The 17535-nt window shown below is 34.5% G+C and overlaps 1 protein-coding gene across 1 annotated transcript; it reads left to right on the top strand.

Annotated features, from left to right (window-relative positions):
* Positions 1 to 2080: 2080 nt before the first annotated feature.
* Positions 2081 to 6824, top strand: LOC134844604 (uncharacterized). The gene is made up of 3 exons (XM_063861361.1): positions 2081 to 2279; positions 3571 to 3829; positions 6230 to 6824. Exons 1-3 carry the CDS (start codon positions 2180 to 2182, stop codon positions 6342 to 6344), a joined length of 474 nt encoding a protein of 157 aa, XP_063717431.1. The 5' UTR covers positions 2081 to 2179; the 3' UTR covers positions 6345 to 6824.
* Positions 6825 to 17535: the final 10711 nt, after the last annotated feature.

Raw genomic sequence — 17535 nt, 5'->3', positions numbered from 1 at the left:
GTTTCACTAAAATCTTATTTCGGAAAAAAAAAGTCATTTGCTCTGGAAGCAATGGCGTGTTCATGCTAAAAACCTATCAGTTCTACCCTAATGAAGCAAAAAGAACTCCAAACTGAAACAACACAGCTAATTGGTCGTGTTCAACTCACGAATTTGCAACAACTACTATTAATATTAGTGAAAGTGTACAGTTTTTCATTATTTTTATAACCAAAATTATTCAAGGACAAATGAGGGACAGGGGAACACTTCAGGGTTTTGCCCTGTTGTTCGAGCGTTCCTGTTGTTCTGACTTTCAAAGAAAGCGACGAAATAGTTGTGCTCGGGCTGTTTTTTCTTCTCCAGGCCAATTGCGAAATTTACACTATTCTTAGTGGCGGAGTTTTTCGTACCCCCGAAAAATCGTCATTTCCTGGGTTCAAATTTAAAACGACATTTCAAACTGGATCATTTTGTATATTTATGGGGGTTTAAAATTTGATATTTAACCGATTAAGAAAAGTTAAAGGATGAGATATTTCGTGCAATTTACGCGTATAAGGTAAGTTATCCAGCTCATAAATTGTACTAACTTGAATTGAGGCGGAAATTTTGGAACTTTCAATTCATTATTAGACGCTAGTGACATCATTTTGTACTGAGAATTGCACGTGGGTACTGAACTTACTTTTTTTTTTCAATTTTCTGAAAGTTGTTTGAACCTTTTTAATTTGATGTTTTTGAAAACTACTTCAAAGAAGTTGAAGGCAGCCGGAAGTTTAAGATCTTTTCCTTGATGCCGTTTTCGGAAAATTTTGCTTATAAAGCTCAATATAGTTTTGTTATACATATTTACATGAACATGCATACATGAAAAATTATGCCCTCCACATTTTTTAAGAAAAGGTTGAAAAAGCCATTTTTGAACACTTTTTGGAGAGGTTTGACTATCTATCAATTGCAATTTATCAGCGTGCGCTTGATCTCAAATTAGTATATACAACAAATATACATACATAAAAACATTGTCCAGCTCCAATTGCCACATAAAGTTTAAAGAAAATGCTTGATTCAAATAGAGTTGCAATGGATTTTAATGCTTCATTAAATATTAGCAAAATTATTCATTTTTAATTGATTATAATTGATATTTTTTCACTTTTATATACAATGAAATCAAAACAACTTAAATGATTTTTATCCGTGGAACTCCAGTGCGGGTATAAGCAACCCAACCGATGAGCCGCCCATTTTATTGGTAAACAATCGTTGGGTGACCTTTTAATCGCAGTTAGACGGAACTGCATTGTGGGAACACTCTTGGAGAGGAAAAGAAATAAAATAGTCCATATTTACTCAGTTTAGATCAACACAAGCAGCCATTAATTTTAAAAAACACTTATCACTGATAAGCAAACACCTGAGTACATCTTATTCCCAACATAAAACTGATCAATTAATCAATGTTTTTATCACATCTTCAAAAAGTTCACTCAATACATGACTTCATGTTGCGGAAGGCGTACTCTATTCATTATTCATGGCATTTAAATCGGATGTGTTGAGTGCTGCAAAGTTAAGTAGATTTTATGAGTGAGCTATAGGATAGGGCGGTTCAGTTTTTGAATCAAATTAATGCGTTCTCCTCAAAGTTGTTCGAGGGGTGGGGGTTAAGATGTTTTTTATATCTTTCATCCTACTTTTTACTTAAATGGCGCATTACTAGAAAGTTCGAGATATTTTTCCAATATATTTTTACCAAAAATCATTACTGAAATCAAACTAATAACTGATCAATGTTTTGCGGAATCTGTGAGTTTGTAAAATGCGGGGAAACAAATTGCCAGATAAAGTTTTTAATTATGCGCTGAAAACTACTGTTTTAGTTTCACTAAAATCTTATTTCGGAAAAAAAAAGTCATTTGCTCTGGAAGCAATGGCGTGTTCATGCTAAAAACATATGAGTATACTATGAAAACATATTTATATCTATTACTGTACGGAATTCGTGTATCTAACTTTGAAATACCGAAAAACACCACAAATATAGAAATCATTGAAGCAATCAACCATAACCAGCAACAATAAACTTTAATAAAATTAGGTGAACTGAACCAACAATTAATACAAAGAGTCAGTTTAGTACAAAAATCTAATAATTTTGTTATAAACTATTGCAAAACATCGCAATTTTATAAGTATGAGTGGCATTGAATCATATTCAACTATTTCAGTTTTTGTTATAATTTCTGCTTTTATTTTTTTGACTTTTCCAGTCAATTCTCAGAACGGCGATGAAGGTTAGAAACAAGCATTAAAATAGTTTTTTTTATCAAAAATTCTCCACATCTATTCACCAGAGCAAATAAAAAATGGATAGCCGGTTACTGCAAGTAGCACAGAATGTTCCAACCATAGTCTTATAAAAATACAGCTAAGTTTTTTCAAACTATTGTCGTGTTTTTTTTTGCGGCGTGGAGTGATAAAAGAAGCTGAACAAAAAATTAGGGATTAGTTATGACCGACAGCCAAACTTAAAGATGCAAATTGAAAAACAAATTTTGTAGAAAAATTACTAGAAAAACGAAAAAATAATCAAAAATCAATTTTCAAAAGTTTTTTCAAGTTTTTTGCAGTTTTTTGAAATTTTGAACATTTTGATTCCAAAAAAGCGGTAAAATACTCAAAGTAAATTAACGTTACTCATGTAAAAATCAGCTTTTACGTTTGATATTAAGCTACTTAAAATAAATAATTTTAGCAGTTGAAATAAGACTGCTCGATCATTTATTCGCTCGAAATAGGACAAAAAAATCAAAAATTGTAAAACTGAGACATTTTTTGAAATTTTTAAATGTCGTTCGAATCACGACTGAAAGGGCTTGAATATGATATATCACTCAACCCTGTTCGATGTTTATTTGAGGTAGCTGATTCTGGGTGGAAAACAAAAAGATGAAAAAAAAACTAAAACACATCCGAATACAAAGTTACTCCCCATTTTCAATGGTCGGAACAACAACGATAACTGGTTACTGTGCAAATAGCACAGCATGTTCCGACAATAGTTCTAAAATATGCTATTTTTTTTTCAATTTAGTGTCGTTTTTTCTGTGTGCTGGGAAAAAAATCTGAACGAAAAATTGAAATTAGTATAAATAGCTTAAAAAATCGTAAATACATGTTAAAAACTTTTCAAAATTTGTTCTAGTTTTTTTGCAGAAAGTAAAATTACTCGAGTTAAATTAAGTTTTCACGGCAAAGTTTAGCTTAAATAGGCAACTGTAAGCTTGCACGCTAACCTTATGAGCTGAAAATTGGACCAAAAATCAAAAATTTCAAACCGGTTTTTCTCGGCACTGAGAATTGTTTTAAAACATTTTTAAATGTCTAAAAGGATTTCATATGATATATCACTCGACCCATTCCGATCGGTGCCAGATTTTGCGAGGAAACTAAAACACACCCGAATACAAAGTTCTTTTACATTTTTCAAATGGTCGGAACAAAAAGAAAGTATATTTTAGAAGCTAATAACAAAAAAAATTAAACAAGTTTTGATACTGGGTTTCAAGTTTTGGTCTGATATAGGGAATCAAGGTCAAGGACAAGATCGAGGTCAATCTGAGCCCGAAGACACTACTGACTTCGAGGATGACCTTGAAGAGGACGTCGAAGCGGATGATGACAATACTAGGGGACGAATTGACCCCGATGAGCTCTCTGTTGCAGATGATCTGTTGTGGTGGTGTGACTTCGACACTCAGTGTGTGGCCAAATCAGTGCAGTTCGGGAGAGACAGACTGCACTGTTGTGACAATGACTGCAAACATGACGAGTGTACATCGCTGTTAGTGGCCACCTCCCTTTTTGTTAGGAATTTGTGCAAGAAAAAGCTGACAAAATAGTTTGATTTAAGCAAGCAACTGAAAAATTATAGGTCAACTACATTGATTTTCTGAGCACTTCGCTAAGCAAAGGAAAAATGGCGAAGTCTTATAAATGTTTTTTTTTTGGACAGTTTTTGAATGATTTGGCTTGCACTCTTTTGACGGTACCACGATAACTCGCATTAAAAAACAATTTGTAACAAGAGCCAACTTGCAAAGTTAAAGGAAAACGGCAGCTTTCAAGGCTTGAAAGCTAATTTCAAACTGCGGTGGTAACTATATTGCGAGTTGTCTGTTATCACAACCCGGGTTGACCTCCACACACCAAAAATGCTAATCATACAATTCCATAAACTAAGTTTATGAAAAATACTAGTCATACAAATTTCATGGAATTTTCGAATAACTTTTTTCTTGTTTTGACATGCTAAACAAAAAAGAAAAACTTTTTGTCAAAACAATGATAATCATACAATTTCAATATAAGGAAATTGTATGAATAGCATTTTTATGATGGCGAAAACAGAAATTTTTCCACGTAATTTTAAAAATGGCCCAAACTTTTTTTTTGTGTTTTTGTTCAACCAAAAATCTAATTTTGTACTCAAACAAACATTTTTCAAGTATAACAAAATTAAAACGTAATTTTTTGTAAGTATAACGTAGTCCTGGATACACTAATAATGGAATTTTTTTTCCTTATCGCTGAATAATTTTTTTTCAAAAACGCTAAAAACTCCTTTTTTTTGTATAGCATGTTTAGGTATGCCTTGATCAATGTCTGAAAATTTTAAAAATTCAAATTTAAAAAAAAATCGTCGTTGAAAATTTTTGCCAAATTCTGAAAGATCTTATCAGGCCGTTTTCAATGCATTAATAATGCGAGACGGTCAAACCTTTGGTTATTCTATGTTTGAGTAGTCAAGGTTTTGTCACTTGTGCTCGGTTACGAACACAATTATAAAATTTTGAGAAATTTGCAATGCAAAAAGTCAGTATTTTCGTTTATGGAAAAGTAGTAGCCATACATTTTCTATTATCAAAAATCACTAATGCAGTTTTCTGTACTTATGGAATTGCATGAAAAGGGTATGATTAGCGTTTTTCCATATATGAAAATTACATGACTAGCGTTTTTGGTCAACCCGGGAAATCAGCTTATTTTTTGGACCAACAATTTGCCATTGACTAAAACGGTTTGATTACTACAAACAGGGAGGTCAATACTGTGAGGTAGATAGAAAACAGTTTTCACAAACACGAGAGGACAGAAACAATGCAGGTTTATGTATACTTGTTAACTCATGGTTTTTAACGTGTTACTTAAGTTAGATTATCAACAGGGTAAAATACTCTTTTTCAGCCCCTAAAACGAAGACAGAACCAACGTCTAATTGATCTATCAGAATAACTTCTACTTTAACAATACATTAACAATTGTATCTCTCCGTTTATTGATTTCGACTTCAAATAAAAGAATACTATAAGGCTTTGTCAAAATCTGTAATAAATGTTGCTAATTTTAAAACTTCATTAATTGTTGTAGGTCAGCGCTGTGAAACAAGATTTCAGATTAGAAATAACATGGTTGTTATATTGATAAAATTTCTTTGAATAATTGTTTCAAAATGATTAAAACATTAGGTCGAAAGACTTTTTTCACCCTCTTGACTACTGTTATCAACGTGGAACGTCACATGCCCTCTATGACAAAAAAATACTAGCTAATAAAAATTAGTCGGAAAGTATTGCCATTTGGTCGCATTTTGTGTTTTGAATCAAGTCAAAAACTTTGTTTCTGAAACTTTTTTGATACTTTTTGTACAAAATTTAACTTTTGTAAAATATCATTATATGAATAGAATGATTCAAATCGCTCAATTTGACACATAAAACATGGTGACAATTAGGATTACTACATGGTGACCATTGCTGACAGCTGATACAAGGTGATCGTTATGATTTATTCCTAATGTTCATCCATAGATGACAACCCCCCATCATAGTAAACTGAAAGCTTACTACTCTGCGGCTCATTTTTTTGTATACTACTTTTGAATACAACAAATGCAAAATACTCTGCGGCGCATTTTTTTTTGCTCGGAGAACAATTTAGTCGACTTAAGAAAAGTCGACCCCCTGATAAAACTTTCAGATCCGCCCCCTGAGAACAGATAACACTGATTGAGAAGAGCAAATTACCTATTTGAAAAAAAATTTACGCGCAAAAGCGACTTTTTTCAACAGAATTTACCTTGCACGCAAAAACGTTCCCATATAAGTCAGTTAATCTTTTTCTTTTTTTTTCAATCCATTGTTGCGAGCTTTTTGCAACTAATTATAACAATTGTTCGTTTCAGAGTGGCGTTCCTATTTCTTTCGATCACTATTGTGGCTTTATGTGGAGGGTGTACAGTGCTGGGTTATGTGGGGGCCACCAGATGCAGAACCAACAGAGACTACTACCCAATGTAGAACGAACAAACATAACCAACAACTAACCAGAATTATTACAAAATTGACCAAAAGCATCAAACGGAAGAGTCAACGCAAACCACGAAACTATTCAGCGTGATAGAAAATTCCTCATGTCAGAAACAAGTTTTGAGCGATAGTTTATTATCCCGAAAAATTTTCAATCTATGAGACGAATGTGATAATTTAGTCAGTTAAGATAATTTTGCTTAAATTATGGGTCAAAGTTCGATTTTTCTTCCGTGATAATAAGTAGTCCCGAATATAACTGATTATACCTTTTTTTCGGAGGCAACCACTTCGCCTAAATTCTGCCAGACAAATCTTTTGGCCTTTTGGCATTTTTCGCTGATCAACCCAAAAATTTTGTAAAGCGGCTTCTAGATACACTATTTTGAGCAAGGAGAGCGCTGTAAAACGCAATTTTTTGGTAAAAATTTTCTAGAAAAGTCTTAAAATTATGACTTTCTTTCAAACAATGGCAAGAAATTTTTGCATTTTTTATAGTTCGTCAAACTAAATTTAATTTAACAATTTTATAAATTGTAGACCAAATAATTTTTTCGAGAAGCTACAGGGCAGTCGTAGCATTCAGGATCGAACTGATACAATCAGTGTTATCAGTTTGAATCAGAAATATTAATGTTATTTAAATGTATAGCATTTAGAATAAGACTTCGCATGCAGAACAACCTAGTTATTGTAAACTGGTATAAGTTCTTCTTTCCTTACATATCAAAATCATACCACCGCGCGTTCAGCCTCAAAAACGCCAAAAACAACTATGAATTTGGAACATTGGAAATTAGGATAGAGGTTTAAAAAAGAACCATTTTTGCTTTAAACAAGGGATCTCTTTAATTTTGATAAATTCATTTCTAAAAAAAACGACAAAACAATCTTTTTTGTAGAATATGAAATTCTAGGCTTACCTAAGCAGCTCTTGTCTCATTCTCATTTCGGTAATAAGGGCCGAACGCCCTTCACCCTGCTGAGGTCCCTCGGTTTGGGTATGATAATGAAAAAAAAGCTTCACGACCGCGATTATTTCCCGCTACATATAGCCATGGGGGGTCTTGTTCAGCGCGGGAAGAAAGAAGATTGATAACGAGATGACTGTTCCCGTTGCTGCTTGATTAACTAGACCTGCAACCGTGTAGATTTATGGGGTTTACTCGTGAGTAAAAAATGAATACAATCAACAAAACAAGTTGAACTAGGACGGACACACTCGAGGGTGGCTGATTCATGCATTGTTAAATTTATGGTGGGGCTGTCTTCCGTTGGAAACAAAGTTTTTGATTACAAAAGGAAACAGATAAAGCCCTGCGGCGGAATGCATAACAGTCTTTTCGGGAAAAATTACGGAGCATAGCTTTACGGTCGTTAAGCCCGGCCCCAGGAAAAGCTACAATTTTAGAATAATCGGAACATTTCATCCTAAAATAATGTCGGTTTGCACACAAAAATAAAACTCAAAATTTAAGTATGTGTAGTAGAGGTGGCAATTAGATAAGATAAGCAGATATGCAAACAATGAGTCACGCTGAGTCAGACTAAGTTTTGAGAGAACTTTTCACCCCTATGCCAGAAAGTAAAAGTTGACAAAATCGACAACCCCCCCCCCCCAACGGAACTAAGGAAGCTAATGTAATGAAATTCAGAGGAGCGTTACTAGAGATGATTTGTACCGGGCATGCGAAAAAGGGGACCCCTCAGACCCTTGGGGGCAAGTGATAACGGTCCCCGGAAGTGTAACTGGCCCTATCAGAACTCAGAAACTAGCAGCGGTATTGGGCTCAAACTTTAATATGTTGTAGGCCTAGTTGAGGGAAGTTCAATTTTGGAACCCGATACCATAGCACCCCCACTTCCAGTTTTATGCCCTAAGTAAACTAACCCACCCCTAACTTCCGGAAGTCGTTTCTCGGCTTCCAATGAACGCAATGAAAAACTGAATAAATTCCAACGGTTGAATCAGAAGCTATTAGTACTCGAAAAAAACCTTAAACCTTAAAAAGACAATTTACGTAAAATAATGAATGATCGCATAATGGTTTTATTGCGGCAATAGACATTAAATACAAACCCTGAAAAAGACTCTTTATGAGTGAAAAACCTCCGGCTTCTTCTTCCGGTGTTATTAGCCTTCTTCGGAGAAAGGTGATAATGGACCTTAGAAGTGCGATAAGTTTTGGAGTATTTATAGGGTACGGATGGATTTTATTAGATAGGACTCCCATGGGGCTCTGAGCCCAAATATCAACTTTTTGACCCCAGGTGACCCCTGAATGACCTTAAATTGATCTTTGGGCGTTTTGACTCCAAAAATGCATAGAAAACCCCGAGATTAACACCGGAAAGTGGCGTTTTCACCGGACCAACACCTTGAGATATGAACTGGTCACCTTACTAATAATCGGAGGAAACTTATCTATCGGGAACTAAAGCAGACGCTGATAGCCGTATAGCTTTTACATTGCAACCTTGGAGTAGTAGAATTAATCAAAGTGGACTGACTGAATGTTGGCTTCAGTTTAGCTGAGCAATTGATCTATTAATAGCGATTAATCTAGACTAAAGAATAAGAGTCCCGGAAGAAGTTGATAGTAAAAGGACCGCAGCATGAAAGTTTAGCCTCCTAAATAGAATGAACGGACTGGGATTTTAATTGACTTTCCGGAGATGACTTTTTGGTTTAATTTGGCCCAAATAGACGAACTACGTTCCCTTGTTAGCTAAAAGGTCGGCAAAACCGAGTACAGATAAAAATTTTAGATGCCTGAAATGAATTAGCTATTTATGTTTGGGAGGTCGGAACGTTAACGGGATAGTTAAAACAAAGTCCGTGGGAGGGTCACTGAGTAAAGATAGCATGGTTTGAAGGTTGAGTTGAACTCGAAGGCTGAAGTCACTGAGGTCGGAAATAAGTTGATTAGAATCCTATGACACTTGTTTGATTAATAAGAGAACCAAACATGGTGCGTGGCAGAGTTGACAGGGGGAGGAACGTAGTCTTAAAACATGCGCGGACGTGTGATTTAAGCGGATATCACGACTGATAGGGAATGGCGTGAAATAACTAAAATTAAAAGTAAAAAAAGATGAAAAAATGGAGGGTACCAGAAAGATTTTAAGAGTTAGAACAATTATAGCAGAAACAGTAGATAGTTTGTTTTCATCAGAGTGAGAACATTGATTCTTGAAGCTAACTAAAACATCAGTTAAAGTACCTCAAATGAATAGTGATCCGTAGAGACACTATTAATTTTAGCAAGCCAAACTGAATGTTTGCGTGAAATTACTGTGTGTTGACTAAATAGGATTCTCTAGAGTGCGAGAACAGTTAGTGTTTGTAGAGTTAGTGGAAACTAACTTGAAATCAATCATTTGTGCTAAAAAAATCGCAGACCCTTTCCTTCCGATTAGACTGATAGATGTTATCGTGGCCACTCAAAGCGTTCTTTAATTAGACGTATATTCATTTGAGTTAACTTACAATTGGAGATTATTACAATTGTATTGATGAGACAGCCCCAAGAGCAGTACACAGAAGGAGCAAGTAAGATAGAGCAGTACAGAAAAATTGCCATTAATTTATCCATTTCTGGATTGTAGCTAGTAGTGAATCTCGGTCACCCCGCTGAATTCACGGCCCAAGAGACCACTTGAGAAGCAATCCTCTAAGGCTACACTTTTAAACTAATTTTTGCGTTTCTAAGAAACAGAAAAATGAGGAACTTATACAAAGCAATATCAACAAGCAGATGAAAATCTTTGTCACATTAAGTGTGATCAGTCATATCCCGACACAGGGGCGGATTTAGAGAGGTGGGTACCCGTCTCAGGGGTTTGACCCCCTGCTGACCCAAAGAGTCCCCCTTTGTACTATTTTATTATATTCATATTTGGCCAATAGACCCTAAAATTTTTCTAAAGGGGCCTCCAGCGCCAATGAAAACTAATTTTGAAAAGGTAGCGCGCGAAAAAAAAATGCAATTTTTGGCCTGTTTTTCAAGAGGCTGCCTTCGGTGCAAACATTGTGATCGAAGTAGGGTCCGTATAGTGAATTGGGAGACCACAGAAAGTCAATTTGGTCGACCTAAAAAAGTGAAAAAAATACTTTTTTGAAAAAACCCCAGCATCCTGCATCCACCCCTGATTTGTATATGGTTTTTGGGATCTCCTTGTTCATATCCCCTTTCTGCAAAAAGGGAACATTCGTTCCTAAGTACAAAATCCGCACATGCTTAATCTTAATCGTTAATTTATTTCAACATAGGGGTGGCAATTCGGGTTCTTGTTAACTATTTCCTTCCTATTTAGATATTCAAAAATTCATCTTTTGCTGCCACAGTTTCAAAAGTTTAAAATAATTTCTTAGATAACAAATTTTATTAAAACACTTTTATTTTGTGGATAACATAAATAGCGAGTATTGCCGATATGAACGAGCAAAATTGAAAACCTAATTAATTGCTGATATTTTTGAAATGTATGTTTGAACAGAAAAGATTATCAAAAGTAATGCATAGGGGGAAATAGTTAACAAGGTGCAAAGGGGGGAAAGATAAGGAAATCCGTTTTTGATGTACAATGATTTGGATCTTATTTAAGGGGTTAGTTGACAAGATCGAATGATTTAAATTTTGACAATATTTAATTTTTGTGTTCGATTTTTTTTCTAGCTGATACCATTTTCATTTTTAAAACTTTTTTGCTGGTCGAGTTTTATGCTAGTTGATACACAATCATTTTAATTTTAAAATCAGTGTGAAAACAAACACCCGGGGCACTAGAATTATAAGTTTGAAACATCTGCAAATTAATATTGAAATTATACAGACAAAACTCCAGCAAATTGACATCTGGCCCCCTACCTTGTTTAGGGAAAGTGGGATGGAGAAGATGCTATTATGGTTCACGATGCTTTTCAGACTTTAAATTTGAGAAGTTTCGAAAATTGATGATGTTGTCAACTTTAACTGACCATGTGAATAGCTTCTCGGAAGAAGCCCTTGTTTTGTACAACTTAGAAGTTGGACGAGAAACAAGATAAGTTGAAGCCTGTGTGTATAAAAAGCGCTTTTGCTTGAACCTTTAGTGGGTTAAAACTGTTCAAATTATTTGTAAACACGGAAATTGGCCTTTCATACAATCAAAATACAGCTTTTGTGAAAAAAAAAACACAAAAAAGCCTAATGAATCAAAAATTCGGGAGTTAATCGCTCACAGCCAAAAAAATTTTTCAACGAATACTGTAAATACAGAGTGAAAGCGAAACTGCGAACCACTTGCGAAGCAAAAGTGTAGCTGTGAAGTAATTTGGTCAAAAACAGAAAATCCGCAATAAGTTTACTGTTTTTAAAACATTTTTACGTTTTTTGTTAAGAGAAACTGCAGTCACCCTATTCTCTAACCCACTTTAAATCATAAGATTTTATTTTAGCCTCAAACAATTGTGGAAGATGAGAGCAATTTTGTGTTCTCAAATAAATGTAATCACATGAAAATCATTTTTTTTAAAAAAAATTCGCGAAAAGTTTTCGATGAAATTTCCTGGTGCATAATTGCCTGCAAACTTATAGAAAACGCTCTAAGCAAATTTCAACGATCATAAAAATGCTTCAAAAAATTTGCCTTGGAAACTAAGCCAACAAAAGAAGCTGAAAAACAAGTCCGACACTTGAACTTTTCCAGGCGATTTTGATATTTTGTAAATTTGCTATACTGATGCAGGAAGAAATGCGTACTTTTAAAAATTAGAAATAGTTTAAAACCTTTCTGAATTTTCGAATTTTCACAATAAAAAAATTTAAAATTTGAAATTAAATGTAACATGTTTTTTGGTGTCTCTGATAAGATACCGGGTAAAAACCGGCCAAGCAGCTAGTTACTTTAACAGTTTTTGGCCTTTCGGGAAGATAGTGTTTATCTGTAAGATGAGAATTTCTGAAACTTTGAAATTAAGCAGAGTGTTGAATTTCGATTTAATAGCACTTTTTTCGTCATTTAGGGGCATTTTTTTAACCATATTTTATTTATCTAACCGGTACTTGTATCTTTTGTTTTATAGTTAACGCACCGTTTGCACGAGCAGTTGATAGGGTGTTTCGAATCACTCGAGTTAACCCATTATTGTTAATTATGAAATATTGAACATACTAAATAGATCAAAATTCTAGGAAAAAGCTAATTTCTTAGGTCCCCTGGTTGTAACATCTTCCAGGCATTGAAGATATTAGGGGGTGTGGAGAGATTTATCTTTGGCTGATTGACCCTAAAATTTTGCAAAGGCACCAAGATATTTTAAATTTGAGATTAGAGTGCGCGTTTAAAACGCAATTTTAGATCGAAATTTTCATGAGGCGGACGCTTAAAAGGTTCTCCTTGGGTATTACTTTATGATATCCATTTTCGGCCTACCCATCCTAAAATTTTCAAACCGCGCGTTTGATGCCACTGAATTTGAGAGTGAGCGCGCGCTGAGAAAACACATTTTTTTTTGGTCATTCTTTTTACAAAATAGTGCCAAAAACGGTTTTTTTGTCCGTTTTTTTTTTTAAAAAACCTGCTGTGGCGCACAATTTTTTGTCGAGAAAATGGGTAATTTGTTTTAGGGAAGCTAAAAAAAAACAATTTGGACGACTTTAAAAAAGTCCTCAAAATTTTTTGAAATGATTTTGAAATAAACCTCTCTTCGAGAAAAACCAAGATACCGCCCTGCTTCCAGCTGCTTTAATGAAACTAATGAAGACTTGTTTAATAATAGCACTGTTTTCTATCATTATTAAAGAAGCAATTGTGAAGTTTGGATTTAAGGCATACTTCTAGCTTGGACACGAATCTTAATTATTTATCAGATTTTCCGGAAATTCAAAGAAAAAATTGAAAAATTTTCATACTTAAATAAGGAATCAACCTATAAACTTTTTTCAATCAATATAATACAAGTGCAGTGCAATTTTGCGCTTTTAAACGAAGAACAGTAGGAAAAGAAGGCGACAAAAAACTACATTCATTCTTTTATTTATCAAAAAATAAAGAGAGAGAGAGAGAGAGAGAGAAGCTTTGGAAAAAAACTGGGGCCTCTCACAAACTAAGTCATTACATATGGAATGAGAGAAGCTGCGGATGTCGAACGAATAACGTACATTTTTATCAGCATCATGAGAAATGGTGAAACACCTTCCATTTCTGCAATTATCAGGCCGTCAAATGCACTAAGTCGAGCCCTCCTTGACACAAAAAAAATAATCCGCTAAAAACTGACCACTATAGCCAATTTTAGGAGCATCATTCCTAATTTTTTAAATTTCATTGTACACAACCTAGAAAAAAAACAAACTTGAAAAGTAAAAGTTATTGAACATTGGTATGGTGTGGGATCTGATTGTAAATATGAATACCCCTGGGGATCCAGCAAGCCCTGCGGATTGAACTGAAGTAGAAAAAACGACCAATCCCAAATTGATTGCTCAATCATCAAGGTGACGGCAACAAAGTTCTTTGTTTGAGTTTCTATGCGAAACAAATCTTGAAGACCTTTAAATTGAATCGGAAAAAAACCCAACATTACAAAAATCATGCATTTCCACTTAGCTTTCAAACCCAGACAAATTATTGGTAGAAGAATGCATCTTTAAACTATAAGTGTTTTTTAATACCGAAGTAAAAAGAATACAGACCAAGGTCTCATAGTTAAACTAAATAAATGCAACAAAGACTGTTCTTATTAGTCAGATGCTACTCAGGAGAAACAAGGAGGACTAAAAAGTTTCAGTTTAGGGTAGATATTAAAAATTAGTTTATGACGACTTACAATCGCGAAGTTGTCTTTGAGCCTACACAACTTGTTCAATTAATCGCCGAACATTAGAGTAGCTGGTTGTCGTATAACTGCCACAGAAACTTCCGACCACTTTGTTTGATTGGAACAAAAACAAACAATCAAAAAAACTTTCTTTCATTCAAATGTTCGGACACAAATTTTTCTCGGTATTGCCTCAAGCACTTAGCGGGTCAGAAGAAGCTGTAACAAAAAATGATACCAAGAAAATTGAAAACCACTCCTGTGATTTGTTTTACTTACTTGAATTAAATTATGTTCAGTATTGATTATTTACCAGTCAGTTCATGCTGAGAATACACCATCGGTACATTGGCGCAATCGATCAGAATATCTGAGAATAGACTTTTTAACTCAATCTTGTTTTTCTGTTTTTATTTCTAAGCAACCCAATGGCGACCCAATTTTTTTTCCCATAGCAAACAAAAGTTTCAATTAGGCTCAGCCAAAGGAGTCGAAATCTCGGGAAATAAGTTCCATTTGCCTTAATTAAATTATGGCGCTGCCGACAATCTGGATTCAAATGCGAAGGAGAATCTAGACATTGACAACCTATAGGGCCGGAAACATCGGAATATCAAATCACGATTTTGGAACGAGTCACAGTTACTCAGCTGTACGCAGATACAATCAAGAGTGGAACAAGAAACAAAAACACATTGAAGGCGTATGAATCCGCGGAGCAGTAAATGATCAACCAAGAGAAGAAGATTTTCAGTGGGAACAGAACACCGGAAGCCGACAAAAAGTCACGTTCAATCCTTTATTTAGCAGAGAGGTAGAAAACATTTGAAAGGTTACTGGGGGACTCTCACAGACTAAGTCACCACATGTAAGATGAGAGAAGCTGCCGAAGTCGTACGGATAATGAATACTTTTATCTGCATCATGAGAGGTTATGAAACTCAAAGAAAACGCCTTCTATTTTTTTGAACTATCAGGCTGTCAAAGGAACTAAATCAAGCGCTCGTTGACACAAAAATTTTTATCCACCAAAAACTGACCATGGGAGTCAATTTGACGACCCTCAATCCTCATTTTAAAAATTTTAATGTAAAGAACCACGTAAAGGAAGAACTTGAGAAGTAAAAGTTACAGAACATTGGTCTGGGGTGGGATATTTTTGTGAATATTAATATTGGTCCTGTGGAATCATCAAGCCCTGTGGTTGAAATGAAGCAGAAAAAAAAGCACTATGACAATTTGTTTGCTCAATCATCAACATAACGGGAGAAAGTTTTGTGTTTACGTTTCTATGCGAAACAATTTTTTTACAACTCTGAATTTTTTTTTACAGAATCGGGAAAATCTCACCAAATCAAAATCAAGTAATTCCGCATAACTTTCATACAAAATGAATAAAAAAAATTCATCTTTATCTTTTAATTGTGTTTAAGAACAAAGTAAAACGAATGGAGACCAAGGCCTCATAAATAAACTGAATAAATGCGACGAAGACTGTTTTTATCAGTCAGTTAGTACTCAGGAGAAAAAAGGACGGGTGTAAAAACTGGCTTTCGATATAAAACTTCTTATCAACTTTTCAAAATTAAAATTACTTAATGTCAGTCAAACCATCATTGACAAAGTAGCTTTTCAATTACCAGGAAAATCCGAAGGTTATCCTTAACTTTAACAACCTTCAGTCAAACGATATTGTTTTGGCAAAATCAGCAAAGAAAAACCTTCTTAGCAAAGCAGACAGGATTAAGCGGTATAAGCGGTATGCCGAACGAGTTCCAGAGAGTAATGGTTTAACTTTAACAAGATAATTTTATCACAACTTAACACACTGACAAAAAAAATTTTTGCTTCGAAAGGCCCGTTCTAAGAAAAAAAATTTATCTTAGACATTTTGGCCATCCTAGACCTTCAAAACATGGCGGAAATTGGACCAAAGTAAATTGACGGAAAATGCATTCTTTCAAAAAAATTTGGGTGGCTCAGCTTCAAGATATCTGAGACGGGTATTCGCCAATCGTCGGAAAAGCTGATCTCAATAAGAATCTACCAACCCTTAAGAGTATTTTTGAAATATGTTCTTTTTTTCAAAATTAAAAAGTACTTCAATCTTATACCAATTTTGTCAACGCTACGATCAACCCTCAGAATTCTTCTAATCAAAAAGTCCGTTAACAATTGGACCGAAGAAACTTTTTCCGTTTTTGAGAGTATAAGCTCGGAAATGGTACATATCACCGAAAGAAGTCACTTCAAAAAAATAAAAATTAGCAAATTGCATCAAAAAAAAATAGCCAGTCAGCTCAGGTTTCAACCCTCCTTACTTTATTATGATTTTTGCGTGGTTGGATTTTGGTTTGGGTGAAAAAATGAATGGATAAGTAGGGCAGCTGAAGTTGCTGTTGCTTGACAATTGCTTTTTGGGAGGCAATTTTTATGTTCAGAAACTGGACAAAACAATTTGAAAGTCAGTAAGGAACTTTTACTTCGTCTTTTTCGGATTGTTCCGAGTCGGATGCTCTTCTACAGGGCCCGAAATTGACGGAATAAGGCCCACTGAGCATACTGAAAAAATTTTAACAAAAAAAAATTATTTGCTTGTTTTTTTTTTACTTTACAATGAATGTTAGTAGTTGAAATTTTCCAATTTGACCTACACTTTGAAAATAAAAGTACAGGTGACCTAAATTCAGATTTTTTCTTCTTTCTATAAATTTTGTTAAAATGACCAAACAAGAAGAATAAAGACCAGAAACTCGGCTTTTTTGTAATTTAAACTGTCATTTCACGGGAAACTCTTTTTTAATGCGAGAATCCATTATTTTTCAAATTCAAACTTTTTAATTTTTGACATAGGTAAGAGTCTAAAAAAACTATTTCAGTTTTCTCGAAATTAAAAAAGTATAGCCAAACGATCTGGATTATCATACCTTATTTTTTACGCTCTATAAGAAAAATTTGCTCTAGAAAAGCCTAAAAGTTACTAAGAAAGAAATAATTAGAGAGGTTGTCGGGGAAAAACCAAAAATTACCAAAGTGATCTCAAAAAGAAATATTGCAAAACGGCATTAAAGAACTGGTTTTATTTCTAATTCTTAAGGCCGTATGCAGAAAATTAGAAAATACAACAAACATTTTGCAGAACTAGAATGAACTAGAATTGGTGTTGTGTCGGCTAGGAACACTTAAGAAATTGATTGTATAGTTCAAAATTCAAACTTTTTACTGAGAGCCTTACAATCAGCATTTTTGCCAGCATTATTGCAAAACGACGCTTAGCAGACTCACGCATTGGAAGAATAGATTTTCACCAAGGGTTTCACTGATCTCTTATCACAACTTCTTTCCGACAGATTTTCATTTCTATCCCCTTTTGAGGAA

Source organism: Symsagittifera roscoffensis, chromosome 4, assembly GCF_963678635.1.
Source record: "Symsagittifera roscoffensis chromosome 4, txSymRosc1.1, whole genome shotgun sequence".
NCBI lineage: Eukaryota > Metazoa > Xenacoelomorpha > Acoela > Convolutidae > Symsagittifera > Symsagittifera roscoffensis.
This window is presented reverse-complemented; position numbering and strand designations above follow the sequence as displayed.

What these genes read in the sequence shown, in the direction of transcription:
- LOC134844604 (XM_063861361.1), top strand. Translation starts at nt 2,180, where the DNA reads ATGAGTGGCATTGAATCATATTCAACTATTTCAGTTTTTGTTATAATT. An exon ending in TTCTCAGAACGGCGATGAAG is followed by an intron (nt 2,280 to 3,570) that starts GTTAGAAACAAG and finishes GGTCTGATATAG; the next exon opens with GGAATCAAGGTCAAGGACAA. An exon ending in CATGACGAGTGTACATCGCT is followed by an intron (nt 3,830 to 6,229) that starts GTTAGTGGCCAC and finishes TGTTCGTTTCAG; the next exon opens with AGTGGCGTTCCTATTTCTTT.